Source organism: Apus apus, chromosome 2 (assembly GCF_020740795.1).
Source record: "Apus apus isolate bApuApu2 chromosome 2, bApuApu2.pri.cur, whole genome shotgun sequence".
Classification (NCBI taxonomy): Eukaryota; Metazoa; Chordata; class Aves; order Apodiformes; family Apodidae; genus Apus; species Apus apus.
This window is the reverse complement of record NC_067283.1, coordinates 8,368,353-8,390,145: the sequence shown is the minus strand read 5'-3', so window position 1 is coordinate 8,390,145 and position 21,793 is coordinate 8,368,353. Positions and strand designations below refer to the sequence as shown.

General features: G+C 42.0%; 1 protein-coding gene across 1 annotated transcript in view; it reads left to right on the top strand.

The window, feature by feature from the left end:
• Window positions 1-8,850: 8,850 nt before the first annotated feature.
• PAXIP1 (PAX interacting protein 1) overlaps window positions 8,851-21,793 on the top strand; it is a 34,275-nt gene continuing 21,332 nt past the window's right edge. Inside the window, exons 1-4 of the mRNA XM_051610792.1 lie at window positions 8,851-8,954; window positions 14,261-14,395; window positions 16,308-16,351; window positions 21,597-21,660. Coding sequence (XP_051466752.1) covers window positions 8,868-8,954; window positions 14,261-14,395; window positions 16,308-16,351; window positions 21,597-21,660 — 330 coding nt within the window. The 5' untranslated portion in view covers window positions 8,851-8,867. The remainder of the gene's footprint in view (window positions 8,955-14,260; window positions 14,396-16,307; window positions 16,352-21,596; window positions 21,661-21,793) is intronic.

Here is a 21,793-nt window from a genome sequence, read left to right as displayed (position 1 = left end):
CCCAGACTGGGGCTGCTTTTAGAGAAAAACAATGATCAACTCTGCTCCCAGTGCTCCATGTGGAAGGTTAATCTAAGTGACCTTCTGGCCTTACACTCAGTATGTTGGAGGAAGTGCTCCGAAGACGATGGGGTTGCTGTTAATTTACATCAGTCAGAGAGTTTCCTGGCAGAAGTATTTTTCACTGGTTTTAGCACTAAGACCCCGTGACTACAACACAGGAATTTCTCTTGTGGCACAGGCGGCCAGATGGGCTCGTGTAGCTGCTGCCCTCCATCTCCATCACTGCCCGCACTGAGCCAGCACCAGGAGGTTAACTGAGTCAGGAAAATGACCTATGGAAAAAAACCCAACCATTTTTAATAGGATATTCTCAGCTAGATCAGCATGGGTCACCCCCGAGGCACTGACACTTTTGTATGACCATAGTACTGAAATAAGGGCAGAGGCAGAAATGAGTGACCAGAACCAGGGGAGGTTTTGTGGTGGTTTAAGTCAACTTAAATGAGATTGCAGATTGGAGGAGGCCTAAGTCAGCATCAGACAATTTCTCCTGTCTCAGCAGCATGGACCTCTCGTTCATCCTGCTTCAGGCCTGGCATGAATCCAGGCTCAAGGAACTAGACCAGGTGAATAGTTTTCAGGGAGTTTGGCTCCCCATTGGCTCCACTGTGGTCAGATAAGTCTCAAATGTGATGCTACATCCTCAGGCAAGTGTCTTCTGTTGACTCCTCTTTCTGGGTGAGTAAGAGAAACATCAACTTTCTGGACAACAGACAGATGTGATGCAAAGGTTTTCTCAGTACAGCTTTAGGATTTTTACTCTACTCATAAGCACAAAGCCATAAATGAATAACGGAGATAATCTCAGAGAAGTACCCAGACTCAGTCCTCTGACTGTTATGTAACATACTCTGGAATTCCACCAATTTCAGTTGCCTTTTGCTGCATTTATGCATGAATAATGTAAAAATAAATACCAGTGTTAGTGTCCTTTGAATCACATAAGAAAGATTTGGCACAAGTAATGCCAAGTTTGTTCCTTCCTAGAAAAACTCATTTTAGTAACTCCAGGTTTCATTACCTTTTTTCAATGAATGAATGAAATCCCAGGCTTAAAGGAAAATTCCATTCTCTAATGTTTGGCTGATACTAATTTACCCAAAAGGAAAGCCTGTAAGTGAAGGAAATCTTGACAAACTACAAAGAAGGGCTATAGGGAAAATTACCTGCCACGTTTTACAAACATTTTTTCTCAAACTTAGAAAACAGTAGGAACAGAAGCAAAGACTTCTCCTGAGATGCAAAGAATGGAGTCTATAAATTATAGTAACACATTTTGATTTGTGGCAAATTATTTGTTCTTGCCCAGAGCACTGGGAGGATTTGCATTCTTCTTTCCTGGTGCATTACGATAAGGTCCAGAGCTCATTAAGAAAGTATTACAATGTTTATGTATATATATATATATAAAATATATAGGTACATATATATGTATTTAGAAAATTTATTTAGAGAGGGTTATTGGTAGTCTGAGGAAAAGATAGATAGGAAGAATTTGCCTCATTTACATAACAGAAGATTTACATCAGATTTTAGGGAAGACTGTCTAACCATAAGGAATTTTTACAACACAAGAATAAGGTTCTGTAGATGTTATTACTGGAAGTGTTAAAGCTGAGGGATTAATCAGGGGTTCCTCCTGTGATGCCCCATCCATGCTGGCAGCTCCTTTCAGCTGTGTGTGTAGAGACTGCAGTTTTGAAGAGCCTTGCATCAATCTGCATAATTAATTCCTTTATTGGCTAAAAACTATGAAAATACCCCTCCCAGCAAGCCCTGTGATGATGCAAAGCTGTGTTACACTTGGTGGAAAAGGTCTTGGAGCTGGAGGGGCTTTAGACAAGTGTAACTCCTGCGAGGACACTGTGTACTGTCCTGCTGGCTATATTCTGATAAAGGCATATCCTACTGCATGGAATCACTGACTCACAGAATGGTTTGGGTTGGAAGGGACCTTAAAGATCATCTAGATCCAACCCCCCTGCATGGACAGGGACACCTCCCACTAGACCAGGTTGCTCAAAGTCCTGTCCAACCTGGCATCTTAGGGCTGTTTGTTTTTTTTTTTTATTCTTGCAATGTGGCACACACCTTTCCCTGTGGGCTGCTATTCCAGACACATTACTTGAGAGGTAATAGAAAGGAGTGTATCTTCTCCTTTAATACTGTGTCTCACTGCTGATAAAAAATGCCCTCACATTAGATGTGCTCTCATCCCCTGTCCATTTCTGCACAGTTAAAGTAAAGGTACACCTTGTTACTTGGCACTTAAAAACATTTTGTAACTATTACATTATAAAAGAAAACTGTCAAGCAAATCGTCATTCTCAGGCACACAGGCATTCTCAGCACAGCTTGGGAACTGGGAGAGAATAAAAAATGAGACAGGCAGTTCCATGGGAGCCTTTTAGGATTCAGTGTTGCAGTACAGAAAAAAAGGAAGTTTTTAATTATAAATAATATTGGCCATTGCAAGTGGTCCCACTGAAGGAAAGAGGAAAAATGTACAGCCAGTTCAAGCCAAAGTAGAGCCCTCTATGTACCTGTTTTCCATGTTTTGGTTCAGATGATTAAACCAGATTCTTATTGATGTTAAGAAATTGGTATGGTGACAATGGAGGAGGCATGCCTTCTGTCACCTCTCAACAGCTTCTCAGACATGTTGAAACTAATATCAGCTTTCTGTGAAAAACTGGGTACTCTGTGAAGTTATATTATATTGGAAAAGTAACATCTAGAGAGCCAGCTGCTACCAAATGAGTATGTATTATTAACAAAGGACTCGGAAAGCCTTCTGCTCACTTGAATACAACAAATACACAATTTACTCTAAGCTCTGAATTTAATTAACTGCAAGAAGAAAATCAAACTGTTGTTTTTACCCAAGCAATTATGCCTAAATATCATCTTGTAGGTGCATATTAATTTTTCATATAATTGTTTGTGCACACAAATAAGGCTTTTATGTAATCAAAGACTAATAGTCTGCACAAATCTTGTCAGCTCAATGGGCTTTCACCACGTGCAAGCAACGCTTATTGCAAAATAAGCATCGCTTTGCAGCTTCTCTGGAAACATGGTCATCAACTTCTATGTGCAGAACTCTCATAGTTAAGACATATTAAATGCTTTGCATGGAGTGTTTATAGTACAGATAATGTGTTGGTCAGATCACTTTGGACTATGGCAATATGCACAGTCTCTGTTCAGTGTCAGCACTGAAGTAACTAAGCCCAGAAATGAACTCGTGTTGAGGTATAATTGGTTTCTGTGAGTGGTTGCTCCCATGCAGTTACATAGCTGTGGATGCATCAGTGCAAAGACTATACTTTAAGTATGAGTCCAGTCTGGAATATTTCTTAGGTAGATTGAAGTCCTGCCATGTTCTCAGCACCTCTACAAGAGTCATGTTCCTTTGAACTAGTCTCATCCCTGTGTGTGGTGATCAGACTGATGGGTTTGCCACCACAAGACTGAGCACCCCGTGTTACACGATGAGCACAAATCAAGTGATGTGACATAGAACATCTGCAGAGCCTTCTGAAAGAGGATGAAATGAATGGGGAGAGTGAATACTGTTAGAAGAAAATGTATCATTCTGGGTCCAACAGCCCGAGAGAGATGAGGTGGCTTCTACTCCATGTTTCCAGGTCCAACCAGTCACAAGGCTGAGCATGTATTCCCAGCCAGCACACAGACAGAAGCACACACACACATTGCATAGCTGCAGGTATTCATGGCCAACCACACACATCACAGACACACTCAGAGCACTCACACCAACATGGACACCACCAATGGCCTAATCCTGCTCCCTCTTCAGCTGGACAGTATGGAAGTCCACTAGTGAGAGTATATATACTACATACATACATACATACATATATATATTTATATATTAATGTAGAAGGTAGATCCCTCCAACAGCTGCTGTCAGACACAGTCAGCCCAGTAGCTGGATCTGCTCCAGTTGGGCACAGAGTGTCACATACATACAGTTGGACAGGACTTCTCATGTCCCATAAGTGACCCCTAGAGATAGATACAGAGGTGTTCTCACACCCAGAGCTGGCCCTTAGAGACTCACCCATCCCCTTTGCTCCGGGGCCACGTCACTGCGTGGTCCAGATTGAACTGGAGCTGAGGACTCTCAGCTGTGGGGGGGGGCCTGGAGAAGGTGGCGGTAACTTGATTTGGGTTCCTACCTGCCAGTGTGCCCCTGTGCTCCTCTTTCTTGTGCAGATGGGCCTTTGATTGCCCCTGGAATGGGCCTGGGAGCAGCCTGGCAGGGTATTCTTTGGGCTTCCATTCCTGCCATTTTCACTCTGAGCTCCTGCAGTTGAGCTTTATGTCATAACCTATACATCTGTACTGAGGCTAGATACAGGTGAACACTTTGTTCTACACCTTGCTATGACTGAGCAGTGGGACCAGCCCACTAGTTTGTTTCAGTTCAGTGTTCTGGACTGTGAGCAGAACCCAGAATTTATTTCTGGCTAATACAGAGGATATTTTTCATGTTCAATAACATAGTTTTTCAATCAAGTTTTCTGTTCTTATGGTTCATAATGCAGATCACACGCACAATGCAGAAATTTGAGCTATTAATATTTCTCAGAAATAGTCTAATTACTAGAATTTAAAGAAATTATTGACAGGTGACTCATGAAATGCATAAAGGAGTAAAAAATATGTTCATTATTTTAATTATGCTGCTTATTTAGAAGATAATTAAGGGGAAGAATTTGTGACTCATGTGAGTACTTTTTTCTCCTGTGAGTGGTCATCTTGAAGCCAACAAGAAAATCTCTACAGCCACTTGAAAGTGAAGTGGGTTTTGGTCACTTCTCCCAAGTAACAAGGAATAGGACAAGAGGAAATGGCCTCGAGTTGTGCCAGGAGAGGTTTACATTGGATATTAGGAAGAATCTAATCACTGAAAGTGTTGTCAGGCACTGAGACAGGCTCCCCAGGGCAGTGGGTCATTGACCATCTCTGGAGGTATTTAAGATGTGTAGATGTGGTGCTGAGGGACATGGTTTACTGGTGGACTTGGCAGTGTTAGGTTAACAGTTGGACTTGATGATAAGGACTTGATAAGGGTCTTCTCCAACTTAAATGATTCTATGACTCTATTCTATAAAACTCTGGATTAAAAAAGGATACCTCTGTGTGAGAAGATACATATAACTGCTGATAACACAACAGCCACTGTATGTGACCCAAAATCCACTACTGAGATGTAAAAAAGTACTTCTCAGGGGCTTCTAAAACTGTTAGGTGCCTGAAGTTCAACCAGGCAAGTTTTCTTGGACCTGCTGCTACGCAGTGCTTCGTGGCACAAACAGAAATGCCTTTGCTTTGGTTGGGCCACACGGCTGGTTGCCAACTGACCTGCCATCTACTGGAGCTCAGGCAAGATCTTCCGAGTCCTTTTCTTTCACCAAGCACAGCTATGGAGCTCTGTCCAGGAGCTGCTTCTGGGGCATATTCGTTTGGTGGAAGGAGGATGTGATGGTCTCTTTCTTCCCATTTTTATCAAAAGCTCTGTGGTGAAAGAACACACAGAGGATGGAGGCACCCAGTGGAGTTGCTTTTACTCCATTCAGGAGAAGGACCGACCCAAATGTCCATGGTTCCACAGCCCTGGCCATGAGCAGGGACACCTCCCACTAGACCAGGCTGCACAAGCCTCATCCAACCTGGCATTGAACACCTCCAGGGAGGAGGCATCTACAATCTCCCTGGGCAACATATTCCAGCACCTTACTACCCTCATGGTGAAGAATTTCTTCCTGATGTCTAACCTAAATCTTCCCTCTTTCAGTTTAAAACCATTGCCACTTGTCCTATCACTGCCCTCTCTGGTGAAAAGCCTCTCCCCAGCTTTCCTATAGGCCCTTGAGGTACTGGAAGGCCACTATAAGGTCTCCCTGGAGCTTTCTCTTTTCCAGGAGAATTCTGTAGAGAATTTTCAAATTGTTGGGATTTCAAATACTGAATGTATCTCATATTCTTCTGATGTGACTAGTTGAACAAACAGAAGATCCAAAATGGCCCCACCTGATGATGCAATAGCACAATTTCAGCAGCATTCTTTTTAAAAAAATCACATTCAAAGTGTTGTTTGCATTACTATAGATTAATACTTAGTATTGAAATAGCATCTGATTTGAAATAATTGTCATCTTGGAGTTGTACAAAGAACAAAAAACAATGTGGCCATGGTAAAATGAAAGGATAGAAAGGCCAGGGGGACTCATTAGAGTAAGAAAATAGGCTGAGCAGAGAAATCAAGGGCAGGAATCACTTTGGCTTTCTGTGTGTGGAGTGGGAATATGCAATAGCATATCAGATTAGAGGTAAGGGAAGTACACTTGTGAGAAGGGGCAATTTAGCAGTCACACTGAAAAAGAAGATGAAGCCAAGTAATGAATGGCATCACGAAGAGAAAAGAACTCAGAGGAAAATGTGGGACGGAAACCTGAGAGACAGTGTTATTTATGAGAGAAAAGAGGTGAGAATTACCAGTGCTCAAAGATGCAGATAATTACAGAGGCACTGAAATCCAAGAGGAAACACAGGAGGCTATAGTGCTAATGGTATCTGGTAGAAGAATAGTAAAAAAAAAAAAAACAAACCTATTACTGCAGGTGAATGAAGGTTTTGGTCAAAGTAGTTCTAATTTAGTGAGGAGTCAAAATGGATCAAAAATGGGAGTTGGAAAGACTGAAAATGATGGAACAAAGCAAGCAAGGACTGGACTTGGGGGCCTGGGCAGCATCTATAAAGGAAGTCAAGGCTCACATAAGTGTTTTTCAGGCCAGAAAATACTTGGGGCAAAAGAAAATTGCCCTAAAAAGAGTTATTAGAAAAGACAAAACATGAGAACATAAATTATTGCACAAAAAGGATAAACAGATTTAAAAGCAGATGGTTATTTCCACTGTTTGTCCCTGTATGACAAAAAAAAATAAAATATAAAAGTTGAAGAATTTCTTACCTTGGTTTTTACTAAAAACATAAATTGTAATTGGGGTAATGGAACAAAAACCTGCAACCACAGGTTATGGTCTCTGTCTGGAGCAGGAGAAGAATGAGTGATAGGTTGGATATTTGTTACATAGATGGAGTAGAAAGGGGTAGATGTTATGTGGAGATTCAGGAGATGAGAAGAAAGGCAGATGATGCACCTTCCTTGAAAAGGAGGCTAGGAACTTGGATACCATAAATTTCACTTCAGTTCCCCCCGGAATACTGCATAAGTAATAAAGGTATTGCAAACAGATTAATAATTTCTATCAGGTTTGTTTCAAGAATAATTCAGGTTAAATAAACTTGATTTTTTCCCCTGGGAAAGTATGAAGGCCTGGTAGATAGCAGACAAACTCGTAAGTGTCCTGTATTTTTATTTCAGTAAGCTTTTTGATGCCATCTTGTAGCATTGCTCTTAAGTATGGGAAGGAAATTTTGTCCACATAGAAGTATAATGAAATTTCCAAAACTTCTTTGGAAAGCCTAGTGTGGGGGGCAAGAGTTACCTGACCATGTACGGATGTTTTAACTATGCCAGATTAGTCAGGCCCTGAAAGTGCTCGTTTCTCTTTGTTGACTGTAATTAAGTGTTGATTTCAGCTTTCTGATCAGTTACATGAAGTTAAGCAAGACACCTCTCCCTCGAGGTTTGAATGGTTTACCATCCGTGTAGAAGGATGCTTTGAGCAGGTTTTTGAGGGAAAATGTCTCATGTGGGTGGTAGCAGTATGTTAATTAAGGAGCTGGATGCTGGAATATGTCTTACACCTCTTGGATTTGCAGGCTCCCACCTGGAAAGGTGAATGTGTATTTTGGGAAAGGACTGCATTTTGAGACGTCCTTGACGGAACAGGAAAATGGTTTGAAACTGCAAAGTGCAAAATGCTGTTAATTTATGTGAAGTGTGTTAGTGGTTAGGGTATTGTCTGCCACTGCTTGCGGTGGTCAGTTACTGTGTTGCTTTATTTCCCCCGGGGAACAGCGACTAAATCCTGGAACAGTGAAGAAAACGGGAATAGCGCAGGCCTTTAACTCCCCGTTTCCGCCGTGGTTTTGAGTTAAGAGGATGCGGCTCCCGCCTCGCTGGGGCCCTCAGAGCCTCGCCAGGCTCAGCTCCGGGACCTGGCCCAGGGGATACACTGGAACACCCGAGGGGCTCCCTCTGTTCCCCTCGGTCCTGGCCGGGACCCCGGGACCCCGACGTGTCCGCCCCGCACGGCGGGACCGGGGGGCGGGGCCTCTGCGGAGGGGCGGGGCCTCCGCCGAGGGGGCGTGGTCTCTGCGGGGGGCGGGGCCTGGGCCGGCCCGGGGAGGCGGGGCTGGAGGGCGGCGCGCGCTCCCCTCCCCCCTCCCCTCGCGCGTTGCCGATGGGCGGGGCCGGGTTTCCCCGCTGCCCGCCTCCGTCGTTCTGGGCGAGTCCATTGCGTCTCGTACGGGGGGGAGCTCGGACCCCGGATGCTGGCTCGCGGCCCGGTTCGGAGAGAGAGGGAGAAGCAGAGATAGGGGCCGCGGATCAGAGGCGGGGGATGTGCTGCGGTAGCGGGGGTGGCTGATAGGGCGGGGGGAGCCGCTTTGTCTGGGAGGTTCTCCCCTCCCCCTCCCCCCCTCCCTTCGTCCCGGCCGGGAATGGTGTGTCCCGTAGCGCGCGCCTTGCTCGCGCGGTTCGGCGGCTCGGCGGGGGGAGGGGATGGGAGCCCCGGGCCTCGGCGGCTTTTCCCGGTGAGCGCGGAGGGGGCGCGGGGGGCCCCGCGGGGCTGGCGGCCGGGACCATGGCGGCCGACGAGGAGGAGCTGAAAGTCCCGGAGGAGATGTTCAAAGATGTCAAGTTCTTCGTGGTGGGAGACATCGACCCCAAGGTACCGGCTCACACCCCCCCACCCCCCCCCCCCCGTGCCCCTTCCCTTCGCTCCTTCCTGCGTTTCCCCCCCCCAGCCCCGCCGGTGGGGGGGGGGCCCCGCGGGATCGGTCACTTCTCTCCCTCCCATCCCCTCCCCCCCTCCTCGAGAATCACGCGCCGTTTCGCTGCACGCGCCCCCCCCGGGGAAGGCGCGCGCGCGCGGCGGGGGTTGGAGCGCGCGCGCCCCTTGCGGGGGCCGCTGGGGGAGGGTAACGGCCGGTAACGGCCGGTAACGGCGGCGGCCGCGCCGTCACCCCCCGGGAGAGCCCGCGGGCCCTTCGCGCAGGCCCCGGCGCCGCCTGAACGGAGGAGGGGCGGGCGGAGGCACTTCCTGTTGCCGCCCGGGCCGGGCGGGCACCGGCTCTGCCGCCCGCGGCTCTGCCGCCCGCTGCTCCGCCGGGCCGCGGTGCGTCCGCCGTCGGCGCCCCGCTCTGCCGGCCCCTCCCGTTCCCGCCCTGCCGCTCGATCCGCAGTCAGGACGGGCACGGTGACAGGCAGCTCGGGGCGCGGGGAGGCTTCGCGAAGCAAGGCTTGGCTGGCGCTCCCTTCCCCGCACCGGCGTGCCTGCCAGCCCGCTCCCCTCCCGCCGCGGCGGCAGCCCCACGGGAGAGGGACGTCCCGGATCCCTTGTGGCTGGGGTGCCCGCCCCAGGACTTCTCAGACCCCTTGGGTGCACAGAAGTGCTGATGTGTCGTCTGTATTGTCCCGGCCCTGATCCAGAGGCGGCAGGGAGCAGAAGGTGCTGACAAATGACCCTACAGCTCGGGCCTAGGGCAGCACTCTGGATGGCAGGGTTGGCCTGTTCTGGCCTAAGGCCATACCCTAGATGATAAAGTTGGCCTTAGAGTTCATAGCGCCCTGTCACGTTGGGTGAAGGTGGTTAGAAAAGCTACCTTTCAGTGGCACGTGTAATTAAACAGGTGTTTGAAGTGTGCTGTATCTAGCTTTAGGACAGCACCTTCATGCAGATGGGTTACTGCGTGTTCACATTGAAATTAAAGTCCGTGTTTCTTTGGTAGTTGCTACATTTGAATCTCTGTTCAGTCCAGGGTTCCTTTAAGCTGATGTCCTCGTGTTCACTAAGTCTTACACACGTTTAAGTGAACTAGGCACTGACCTGCTGAGATAGTTTTTATTCACAGGAATAGGATTATGTGCTAAAAAGAAGAACAATCTACAAAGAGCAGGAAAAAAGGCCCCAAGGTCTCTAGACATAAAATTTTGGTATCAATCAATGGTATTCCCATAGAGTGAATAAACAAGTATTCTTTTTTTTTTCTAGTCCCTTTTTAAATTATCCTAAGCTTTATTCTCTTTAGCAGTTAGTGTTAATAAAGTCTTAAGGCATTGATTTGCTCTGAGTTAGGTATGCTAAATTCTCCACTCTCTGTGGGTGCATTCTCTGAGTTGCAGGCAGACACAGAAGGTGGCTCTGGTATGGTCAGGCACAGTGCTGCATGGAAGTGGCTCCACTGCTTCCAAGATCAAGTCCTGCTTGAAGCTGTTGAGCCACTTTCTCATCAGGAGCGGTGCCCAGAGTTGAGAAGTCCTGTGCACTTGAGTCGTTTCTGAGACTGGCTGGCCTGTTTAAACACTGTTTCCTCTGGTGCTTGGGATTCTCAAATAGCTTGCTGGCATGGCACAGCAGGACACAGAGGCTAGGGCTGGCTCCTGGCCGTGCTGCTGAGCCCTTGGGAGCAAAAGGCACTGGGAAGGCAGAGTCATGCTGGGGTTGGGCTACAGAGCTGAGTCGGAGCCAGTAAGTGCCTTGTGCTGAGCTCTTCAGGGTGCCTTTGTCCTCCATTCTGCAGATGCCCTTTCTGGTACCTTTGGAGCAACCCCAACAAGAGGAGTATGTAATGGTTGTGTTTTTAATCCAGACAAAAAGCAGAAGTTCTAAATTGATCTCCACAAATAGCTTTTCAAAACAGTTCTTAGAATGTTCCATTACTAGTACACAAATTACTGATATATTTGGCACATTTTACTTCTCTCCTTACAAGTAAATGCTACCTTAATTTTAATTTTTTGGGGAGGAACACACTTTGATGAGCCTAAATTTCCAAATGGTTTCAAGGAAAAGCAATTATCTTAATAAATATTAAAACAGGTCTAGCAGAAGTGAGCACTCTAATCAAAACAAATCCTAGAGTAAGGGGAAAAAAAAAAAAGTAATTTATTCAGGTGAATGACTGCATATCCACTACCTACTAAAACATATGCAGCATAACTAGAAGGGAAACAAAAGTCTGGACTGGTGCCTAGATGTTTTTTGGCAAATGAGGGAGAATTAGGCTGCTGGCTCTCAACTTTAAATCCATCCCATTGGGATGTGCAGTTGGTTGCTCACACCTTTCAGAGGGGGAGGAGGAGGTGGCATCTATTACTTTTTTCATTATTGCTTTTCCTGCTTTCCTAAAAAATGTAAACCCAAACCATCATATTTCAGTAGCACCAGTTAAAATCAGTATTTCATACAGAAAGAGATAAAAAAGTAATGCAATTCAGCATAATGATCTTCAGCAGCATATTTGGTTTCTGGTTATCCCTTTTTTCATTATTATTTTAAATTTTTTTATGCCCGTAGTCTTACTACTTAGTTGTGAGCTTTTCCCCTTGTTTCTTCCAACACGTAGTTTATTGGGAGACAATAGAGATAACATTTATGTGCCCCCAAAAATGAAATTTCATTTAATGCATTTAAGCTACCAACCGAAAGTGCAGGATTTTTACAATGATCATGTTGGGGCTTTTCAGCATTTTTTTAGTTAGAGGTGTGTGGTTGACTCTAGTGTAGGTGAAGTTCTTTAATTGTGCAAATACAACTTTTCAGTCTAGGTGCTGCTCAAACTGGAGAAGTTGTGTGTTCCGAGAGGAGTTTGGAAGTTGACATGAGCTAAATCTGGAAAAGTCTTTTTCATATCACTCCAAATAATCATTTGAAGTTACTATCTATTGTATTTATAGTGTTTAACTCGTCACTTGAAACTGGTGCAACTTTTTACATAAGTAGACACTATGCACAGACTCTTCATAGCAGCATTGTTTCAATATATATATAAAAAATACTTCTAGCTCATTAGTTGTAGATTTGTTCTCACACTGTCAGATTTGGGTAGTTAGTTTTAATTACATTTACTCCGGTTTTTAGCCTCCCCTTAAACAAGCAGTTGAATGGGTCTTGTAACTCAGGGAGAGCTGTGTGAGACATGGAGCTTGTGTGGTGAAGCTGTTCTTAAATATCTGCTGTTTTCAAAAGTGCTTTATTTTGATTTAGTTTTTCTTATTGCAATTAGAGCATCATGTGTTACCTTGCAGTCAAATCGATTTCATGCGGGAAGGCATCCCGTTATTTAGGAGATTGGTGTGTAAAATGGAAACGTTCTCTCCTGTTCCTGACTGTGTGGTGACAAGAGCAGCAAGTTTGTGATCAGTTTTCTTGGTTATTTTAGAGTAATTTGTTAATATCACATATTCACCCATGGCAGAAAAAGGTTGCTTGTTTTTTAGTAAGTGAAGTTTCGAAGTCAAGTACTTCAGTGAGGAAATGCCAAAATTGCCTCCTCACTGACTGGTGACTTTTCTGTCCTTAATTTTTGCTTAGCATAGATGCTTTATAATAGTCCAGTGTCACGTTTTGAAAGAGTCTCTTCTTCAGTGCCTTCTCTGTCCTATTTAGTGTACAGAGTAATGGCTTAGGGATCAATTACTTAACATTTTGTTTGATGAACGTAGTGCCTTGCTCTGTTGTTCACTGGTGTGGAGAGAATGTCCTGTTATAAAGAGAGTGTCCACAGCAGGTTTTAAGGGATAAATATCTGTCCCTAGCAGGTTTTGGAACATCATACCAGTTTGGTTCTGCAACTTAATAATGAAATGAAACTGTTCTTTTCTGAATAATACAAGGAAAAATGAAGGCATACTCCTAATTGGTGTTTTTAACTTTGAACTCTGAACCTTACTGTTTCAAACCATTTTTCTCTTCCTCTCCTCTATACCCCATTACTTTCTCTCTTACTTTTATTCAAATAAAAGCTAATTCCGTTTTTCGGAAACAGGGCTAGAGTCATCACACAGATGTCTAAAATTGAACTGAGAGAATGCTGAACTCTTAAACCAACATCTATATGGGCCTTGCAGAAATAGCTATAAGTTCTGCTTTGTGAGTTTTACATTTTCTGGGGACACTTCAATTGAGTGAGACATTTCAATTCTAGCTATTTAGGGTAGTAACTTAGAGGGCATGTGTCCTACTTTTTTTCTTTTGCATTTTTCTAAATCACTCTTCATCACTTCTTTTCCCAGTCCATCAACTCTTGCTTTGAATGTTTTCCCTTCTCGAGGCAGCAATTACAACTTCTTTTTTACTTGCAGATCCTTCTCGTACTAAGCGGGTATTTATTAGCAGTTGTTCTCCTTGGTTGTTCTGTCTGGCTGCAATGTTTGGGAGCAGCTGGACAGCTTCTTCGGACTTAGTCATATGCTCTTGGATGAGGTGTATTGATTTGATCTAGAAATACTGGAACCAAATGTCTTCCTGGATGCCTTTCTGAGTGATCTGCCCTAGTTTTCTTTGGTCCTGCTCTGGCAGGGGGCTTGGACTCTGTGATCTTCAGAGGTCCCTTCCAGCACCTAATGTTCTGTAATTCTGTGAAATCCATTTGGAGAAGATGGAATTCCTTTCTTAGCTGTTAAATTAGCATTTACAGAAAGTGCATGAACACTGTTTTTTTGTTTGTTTGTTTTTTAATCAAGTAAAATAACTGGCCAAATCTGGACAAATTCCTACGAAGACTGCACTGCACAGTCATTATGTTACCTCCTCTACTGTTGGGTTATCTTTTTTTTAACTTGAAGCTCTTATTTTAAAGTATTTTCAGATGCTTCCAGAGCTACTATATACAAAAGGAAATGCTGAGAAGAAGGGTTTTCTTACCCTGCCTGAGATAAAATTGAGTTTTTTGATGGATATATGTTTTGGAAAAAAAATTGATACTTTCCAGATTTCTGTTCCAGCCTGAATTATTTTGGAAAGTAATTCCTCAACTTGTGTGATTAAAATATGTCAGAGGTGTAAATCATTTGCAATCAGGTTTTAGATGTGATGCATTTGGCAGCTTCAAAAAGAGTGCTAGACACTTGCAGGAGGACAGCCAAGAGAGAAGGTGATAGTCATTCCTCTTGTGTTAGCATGTTCTTCATTAATGTATTCCTCAAATCAAAGGTGCTAAAAATTGTTATCTTCTTGTTCTTTCTTGGGTTTAGGTTATTCAACTTCTGAAAGCTGGAAAAGCAAAGGAAGTTTCTTACAATGCACTGGCTTCACATATTATTGCAGAAGATGGGGACAATCCAGAAGTTGGAGAATCTCGTGAAGTTTTTGATCTCCCTGTGGTAAAGGTGACTGACTCATCAGTGATACTGCAAAGTACTGGTGTGGACACTTCATTATCATAACAGAAAGTATTCATGTTTGGATGATGACCAAATTAAACATATTCTGGATTTTTTTTTTTATTCTTTGCAAACAAACTTTTATCCTGACTGGCAGATATCTTTTACAATTATTTTCTGTAATTTTTCTTGTTGCTCTGTATCTATCAGTAGTTTGGGTTTTTTTTTTCCTTGTTTTATGTTCTGTTGTTATCCAGACTGTTCATTCAGTCATCTGTGAGATGGTGTCCTATTAGCTGTACTTCAGAAATGTTTCTGATGGGAAGGTTCTTACAAGCCTTTTGTAATGGAAAATCTCAGTATGGAATAAGTAGTAGACTTGCCTTTTTTTTTAACACATATGATTGCCAAGGTGTAAAATGGTTTTGCTGATTCTACATATGTGTGACATTGAATTTGAACAATAGGTATTTACAGAAAAACATAATTTTCTCTTATGTATTTTTTTTCTTAGTCATTCATACTGGAATTACCAGTATTTCATTACTATCTTGCAATACTGGGTTGTTTCTCCATTGAAAGATTCTGGGCCTCATGTTTGAAGATGTGAACTTGTCACTCTTCAAGTCATGAGAGTTATTAGAAGAAAAAACATTCGTATTTCACTTCCAGTACCTTTGTCTACATGTTTTGGGTTATTTTTTCAATATGGTTGCAGGTGACAGTAAAGAATTTTAATAGCTTATATCATCAGAGTTCACCTGACAGTGTAGAAGTATGAATTAATTTCAAAAATTAAAAGGTGCTTAGCTCGAGATAGATATAGTGAGTGTTCTGATTAATTTTTAATTATATTTTTTTTGTGTTCTGTGGCATAATATTTATCTTATAAACAAGAAGACTCTGCCATTCTCATGGCAAGGAAGGACACTGATGTCATTAACAGTGCTTTCTGCTTTTTAATGCCATTTTCTTAAATAATTTGATTTTCTTTATAACTGCTACTAGCTAAACTTTTTCATTGGTCAAATGAGAACAAGTCTTTTGGTAGTGTCTTGTAATTTGACCTGAAAATATCACAGCATGAGCTGTAATCAAGCAAATTATGCTAAGAATTAAGGAAATGGAAGTGAGAGGCAAAGGTAGCTTGTTACTGAGGGAAGAGACACAGAGAATAACACAAAGAAAAACTTTAGGAAGATCTCAATCCTCTGTAAAATGAATTGGGTGAAGTTAGGAATTAGATGTTTTTAGTTCATTTTTTTATGCCTTTTTCTAAGGGAGAAAGAATGGCAAGAGTTGGAACACCATATATATACATAGTTACCTCAATATATTTCTTTGTTGAGGAGAAGTAATTTCATCCGGAATGTGATGCCTCTCTTTTCTGCCTGCTTCCCTATATGCTGAATTGGGACCACTGTCCTATGCCTCTTCCTTTCTCCACCACCTCCCTCTCTCCCAGAGCAGGGAATGCTGTCAGCTAGGGGTCATCACCCGTGTGCTTAGCAGCCCTCATTGCTGTGTGTTCAGAAATTTCTTTCTGTGTAAAGTTATGGTTCCTGACTCTTTGTTGATGAGTCTTAAGATAAGGGATTTCTTTCTCAAGCACAGAGAACTGAAAAAAGGCAGAGGATGAATGAATACTGTCAATGGTTTTCTTGGCAATAGAAAACCAGAGAAAGACATCTTGCTCCCATGTTGCTGCCCAACCTTTGAGCAGTCTTTATATTAACTCTTAAAAATAAATCAGAACAATCTTTTTTGTAAAGGCTCGAGTACAGCGTCTGTGAAACACTCAGACTTTCAAAGCTTGGAAATGTATATTGTGACTAGCTTTTGTATGAACTTGGAAGGGAATTTGCCTTTCACACATGCAGACTAAGATTTTTAATGTCTTGTGGTTTTTATTTTTCAGCCTTCCTGGGTGATCTTGTCTGTTCGCTGTGGAGCTCTTCTGCCGTATCCTTTCAGTTCAAGTTTGAATCAGTTCTGTAGGAAACATTTTAAAAAGGATACTGTCGGGGGATTTAAGACTGCTTCAACTATGTACAGCTTAAATTTTTAAAATGGTAGAATATGTTTTGCTTGCCAGGATTACAGTGTGCTTGGAGCTTTTTTGTCTTAGTTCAGTTTTTCTATTCCTCTGGCTATTTTGGATGCTTAATAGGCACTTGCAAGAAAGCTGTCATCAAAGGGACTCAAAAGCTTTTTAGGTGGAAGCTGGTAATTAACTGTGAGGTTCCAGAAAAAATGCCGGGGTGCAGTAAGTGGGCAAATGCTGGGTTTGAGTGTAATGGGCTATTCTGCCTTTTCTAGAAGCAGAATTAAGTAAGGGTAAATGATCAGTAACTCATCTCAACGCTATTTATATGTAGCACTTCATTGATAGATGATGTAAGTATTCCCATTTTTGGGATAACCTGTCCTTGCCTTTGGCAGACACTTGTTCATGTTTGGCTGAATTTGTGTTTCTTAACTTTTTTGGAGCATATATTATTGCATATGTGTGGTGCATTCCTTCCTTGTCAGTTATTACTGTTGCATCTTTATTTACGTTCCTCTCAGTTTTTCCTTTGTATCATAGGAATAGTGACAATGGCTGTTATAAAAGATATATATACACACATATATAATACATATATATTTATATAAATATATAAAAATTGTATTTAAAATGATACTTCTTCTCATATCACTTTCTCTTTTTTTGATCTTTTTTGATTCTTTTTCTCTCAGACCATTCACAATTAAGATTTTATATATGGAAAAGCTGAAGCAGAGCAGTACATTTCAGTACAGATACAAGCAGATGATGGCAACAGACAATGCCAAGACTAGGGATGTTTGTTGTCAGGCATGAGATCTCATTTTGGAATAAGGTTAGTAGGTGGTCCTGTCTGTAATGGAAAATAAGAGGTGGTAGGTGTAATAATCCAGGTGTTCATATTAGGAATTCATGTCTTAGTGTGCTTTGTTGATTCATGTTTTATACCCAGTTTTTCAAGGTCTGTGCCTTTGCATCCTACAGTGTCTTAACTAATTTGGAAATAGCCTGTATATTCTCTGCTTCCCCAAGAGAATTCAGCTCAGGGAGTGAAGTATGGGAGGGTAAAACATAGAATTCATCAGATAAAATGATGCAGTGAGGTCTTTGCAATTGTTTTGGTCATGGTAATCAACATGTTGGTTAGGATTTAGCAGTTAGTGTTAAGCACTTGCCATAGTCCTGGATAGTCTTCCTGACTGAAGCAGAAGAAGGTTCTCTGTGAATGACTTGGCTTCCAAATGGAAAAAATGCACCAAACATTACTTGGCAAAATTCAAATCAGCAGTGCTACTTCTGTATTGATTGATTGATTTCTGTGATGAGATCTATGATGGTGATTTTTGTGTTTTGCATCTTGAGTTATTAAGTAAGTTCATCATCCTTTCATAGTCAGGATGGGAGTGTACAGTTGCTTATGTCACATGTCTGTAAGCCTTCTCCCTGTTCCTGAGGACTGGTTGAAAAAATAATAGCTTGAAATTATTTACATTTTCAGGCTTAAGTAATGTAGCATTGCATTATTAGGGTTGTTCTTTCCCATGGAGAAGCTGCACTGTTGGAAACTTTGCCTTCCACCTGAAACCAGGGTTTTTAAAAATGATGTTCTAAGGGCTGACGTTGTTACATACCCAAAAGAGAAATCAACAGATAAAACCATTGAGTGATGCAGTCCATGACTGAATTGTAGCAATAAATGTGTGAATGTAGCCCTGAATAGCTGTTGCTCAGGAAGTCTTTACTGTGGGCATATAGAAATGGCTGAATGAAAAGACCAGGTCTCAGTACTCTCGTATTCTTGAGTTGCACGGAAGAAGGAAGTTTTGCACACCTGTCAGCAATAAATGTGTGCTTGGACCTTTGGCTTTATTCTTGCTAGTACTTCATGTCCTTAGAACCTGGTGTTTATAGATTTTATTCTGAGCTGTATAGTGCTCACTAAAATGGGTTGTTAAGTCTTTGTTCTGTTTCAGTCTCTTTATGACTTCTAGCACAGTGGCATCCGGCCCTTCATTAGGGTTTTAGGTACTGCCATAATGAAAAAAAGTAGTTAATGAAATGCTTACTTTTCCAATTTATTGTTTTTGAACCCTGGAGGCAGAGGTTGGAGATTCTGCATTTTCGCTTCTTATTTATGTTTTAATTTGCAGATGCAATACTCAAAAGTTGTCATTGAATTTACTGAAGAAGCAAGTCCTAGAAATGTCTTATGTCAAGTTAGATACATGGATCTAATAAAAGCCTTAAAGATTTTATGTTTGCTTACCAGTTCTGCTATTTATCTGATGGGCATTTGCCTGTCAGTTGTTAAAGATGAAGTTTTATGTAGAAAGATTTAATGCAGTATAGAAGTGTAATAATTTTGCTTGTTTCTTATAAATACATTTGAACATTTCACTGTGAAAGTTGTTTTCATCAGAGGAAGAGTGTTCTGCTGTTTACTGCTAACTGACTAAAATCTGAGTAAAAGTGCAGTTGAATGGCAGCAACATAAAAATTAATCTGGAAGCAGCCTTCCTGAAGAAGGAGAGACAGTTTTGTGTCTGGAAACTTCAGTTATAATGCCATAAAGAAGGCTGTTGATTTCTTATTAATTTTCTTGATAGCCGCAAAAGTGAGAATGAGGAAGGATTATTTTTCTATGGTCTTTACAGATGAAAGAGGGTCAGAGTACTTCTGAAATTTACTTGCTGGGAGGAAAAAAAAAGTTTTGTTGCATTCCCTCATTTTTATTTTCCAGACCTACTTGGAAACTTACTGTTATGTTGCTTGTAGCTGTTTTAAGAGGGTCTATATCACTTCAGTTCTCCTATTAGAGAGTGCAAGCTGCATTCAAACTGATGGACCTCTTAAAAGTTAATTACTGAACTGTTGCTGCTTTATGTGCTAGGAGCAGATGTTAAGGCAGGGAACAGACAACTGTGCACTTCTGAAAGACCCAGTATCGAATCTCTGCCTTAGGTGAGATACTGAGCAACACAGTGAAATTTAGGATGACTTGACTATCCTGGAGTATTCTGGATAATGACAGTACTCTATTTTGAAGTTTTAAAGTCCTCTGGGCTTTGTTGGCATCTTGCTGTGTATTGTCTCTTCTGGGTCTCGAAATTTAAGTATTGCTGGTGAATCTGTCAACAGCATGGAGAAAATAGTTTTGTTTCATTACAGAACTCCTTCAGTATGTACTTGTAACACAATGCACGTTTATATATGTAGTCCCTTTTTCCAACAAGGTGTGCATCTATCTTAAACATAAAATCACATGAAAGTGTGGAGAAGGGAGGGAAGCTGCATAAGTCAGATGGTCTGTCTTTTCCAGGTCGCTTTTGTCAAACTGTTCTCTCTTCACAAAGTCCATCCTGCAGTGGAGGTTTCATACTCTCCCCAGTAACCTTGCCAGTGCCTCACTATTGTGTTGCTGAAGTTTAACCCCATTGCCATGCTGCAGTCTAAAACTGTTCTCATTTATCTGAGCCACTCTTAACAGGGGGAACAAATAAGTTCTCTTTTCATCTGGCAGCCTTTAAAGGATTTGAAGATGTGTCATTTTAGCTTCTTAAACACATCAATTCTGGTCTTTCAGTTTCCTCTTAAATAATATTTACTAGATCTGTAATATTTTCACTGCTTTGTTTCTTATACTGTTTCATTGATCTCTAGTCTTTCATGCATCTGACAACAAGCATGTATTGCCACCAGAGATCGTGTTGAATTTTGAAAGCATGGTGGAAAACTTGTGTTTCTGTTTTTACATCTCAGTTTGATGTTTTCTCAGTTTGTGTTTCACAGTTGCTCCTACATTGCTGCCACCTGAGATCCTCCCCATGTCTGTTGCCTAGCCAACTTCCAAAGCAGAGCTAAACCTCAGTAGGAGAAAATCAGCTGCAGAAGATTTGATACTTCCTTATATTGACTAGCCTACTGCTGTTTGCTGATAATCTGTCTACTAGTTTGTATGGTTGATTTTTTTCTTGATATATTTTCTTGTCCCTCAATACATTTCTTGTTCAGTGCCTTTTGTGGATTTAATAACCATGCTCTGTCGTTTCTACTTTTCCAGTCTTTGAGAAATTGCAAAGGGCAGCTTAGGTTCCAAAAGATATCTTCAACCAAAAGCTCTACCATTTGGTTACCTGTATTGCTTTCTAAAACATTTTCTTTTATTTTTTTGTCTGTGTTTTTATTTCTTAATAGTTTAAAAGGAAGTAATTACCAGATTACCATCTTTTTTAGTAAGCATGAAAAAAAACAGGCAGTTAAAACTTTCTCACAGGTGTCTGCTGAGGGAGCTGGGGTTGTTTGGCCTGGAGAAGGGGAGGCTGAGGGCAGACCTGATTGCCCTCTACAACTACCTGGAAGGAGGTTGTGGTGGGGTGGGTGTTGGCCTCTTCTCCCTAGTGACCAGCAATAGGACAAGAGGAAACGGGGTCAAGTTGTGCCAGGGAGGTTCAGGCTGGATATTAGAAAAAATTTCTTCACAGAACGAGTGGTGAGACATGGGAACAGGCTGCCCAGGGAGGTGGTGGAGGCCACCTTCCTGGAGATGTTAAAAAAAAGAGTAGACATGGTGTTTCAGGAGATGGTTTAGTGGTTAGGGGTTGTAGGGTGGATGGTTGGAATTGATGATCTTGAAGACCTTTTCCAGCCTTGACAATTCTATGATTCTGTGCTAGTCTGCTATAAGCTTTTATTTTAGAAAAACACACTTTTCTTGGTCTGTCTTGCTTTAGAGAATTTCTTGTGCATCATAATACTTCTTTGTTGTGTGTTGCTTACTGTAGCAAAAACTTCTTCAAATTCTCCTGGTTTTTAAGCATTGAAGACAAGCACTTGTTAATGGAAGGAAGCTCTTGATAATTACTTGACTCCCATAAGCTAAACTTCCTGTGTTTAGCATCCTGAGGGAGATGTTCTGGGAAGAGGTAAGTTTATAATGCTGCCAAAATTGATCATGGTATTAGAGGTGTCCTAATCCAGTTTGCACCTCAGTTTTTTTCTCTCACATTCAACTTGAACTGGAAACAACACAACATGCTTTTAAAGATAATATTTTTGAATGGTGAAATACTTGAGAAGTACTATAGACACTATTTAATTTCCTTTAATGTCTCTCAGGAAACTCATTTCCTTTATTTTGCATCCTTGACACCTGCTTTCCAGTGTAAATGGCTTTTCTCCAGAGTCTTGTCAGATCTTCTTTGGAGTCACTGCCTGTCTCTCTCAGGTAAGAAATTAACCATATTTCAGTCTACACCAACGTACAATATGTGTGCAATCCTTTTTTTATTTCTGGGGAGAGATACCCGTTTTTCTGCTGTACTGTGACTTTTTTTTCTGTGTGTTAGGTGAATTAACTC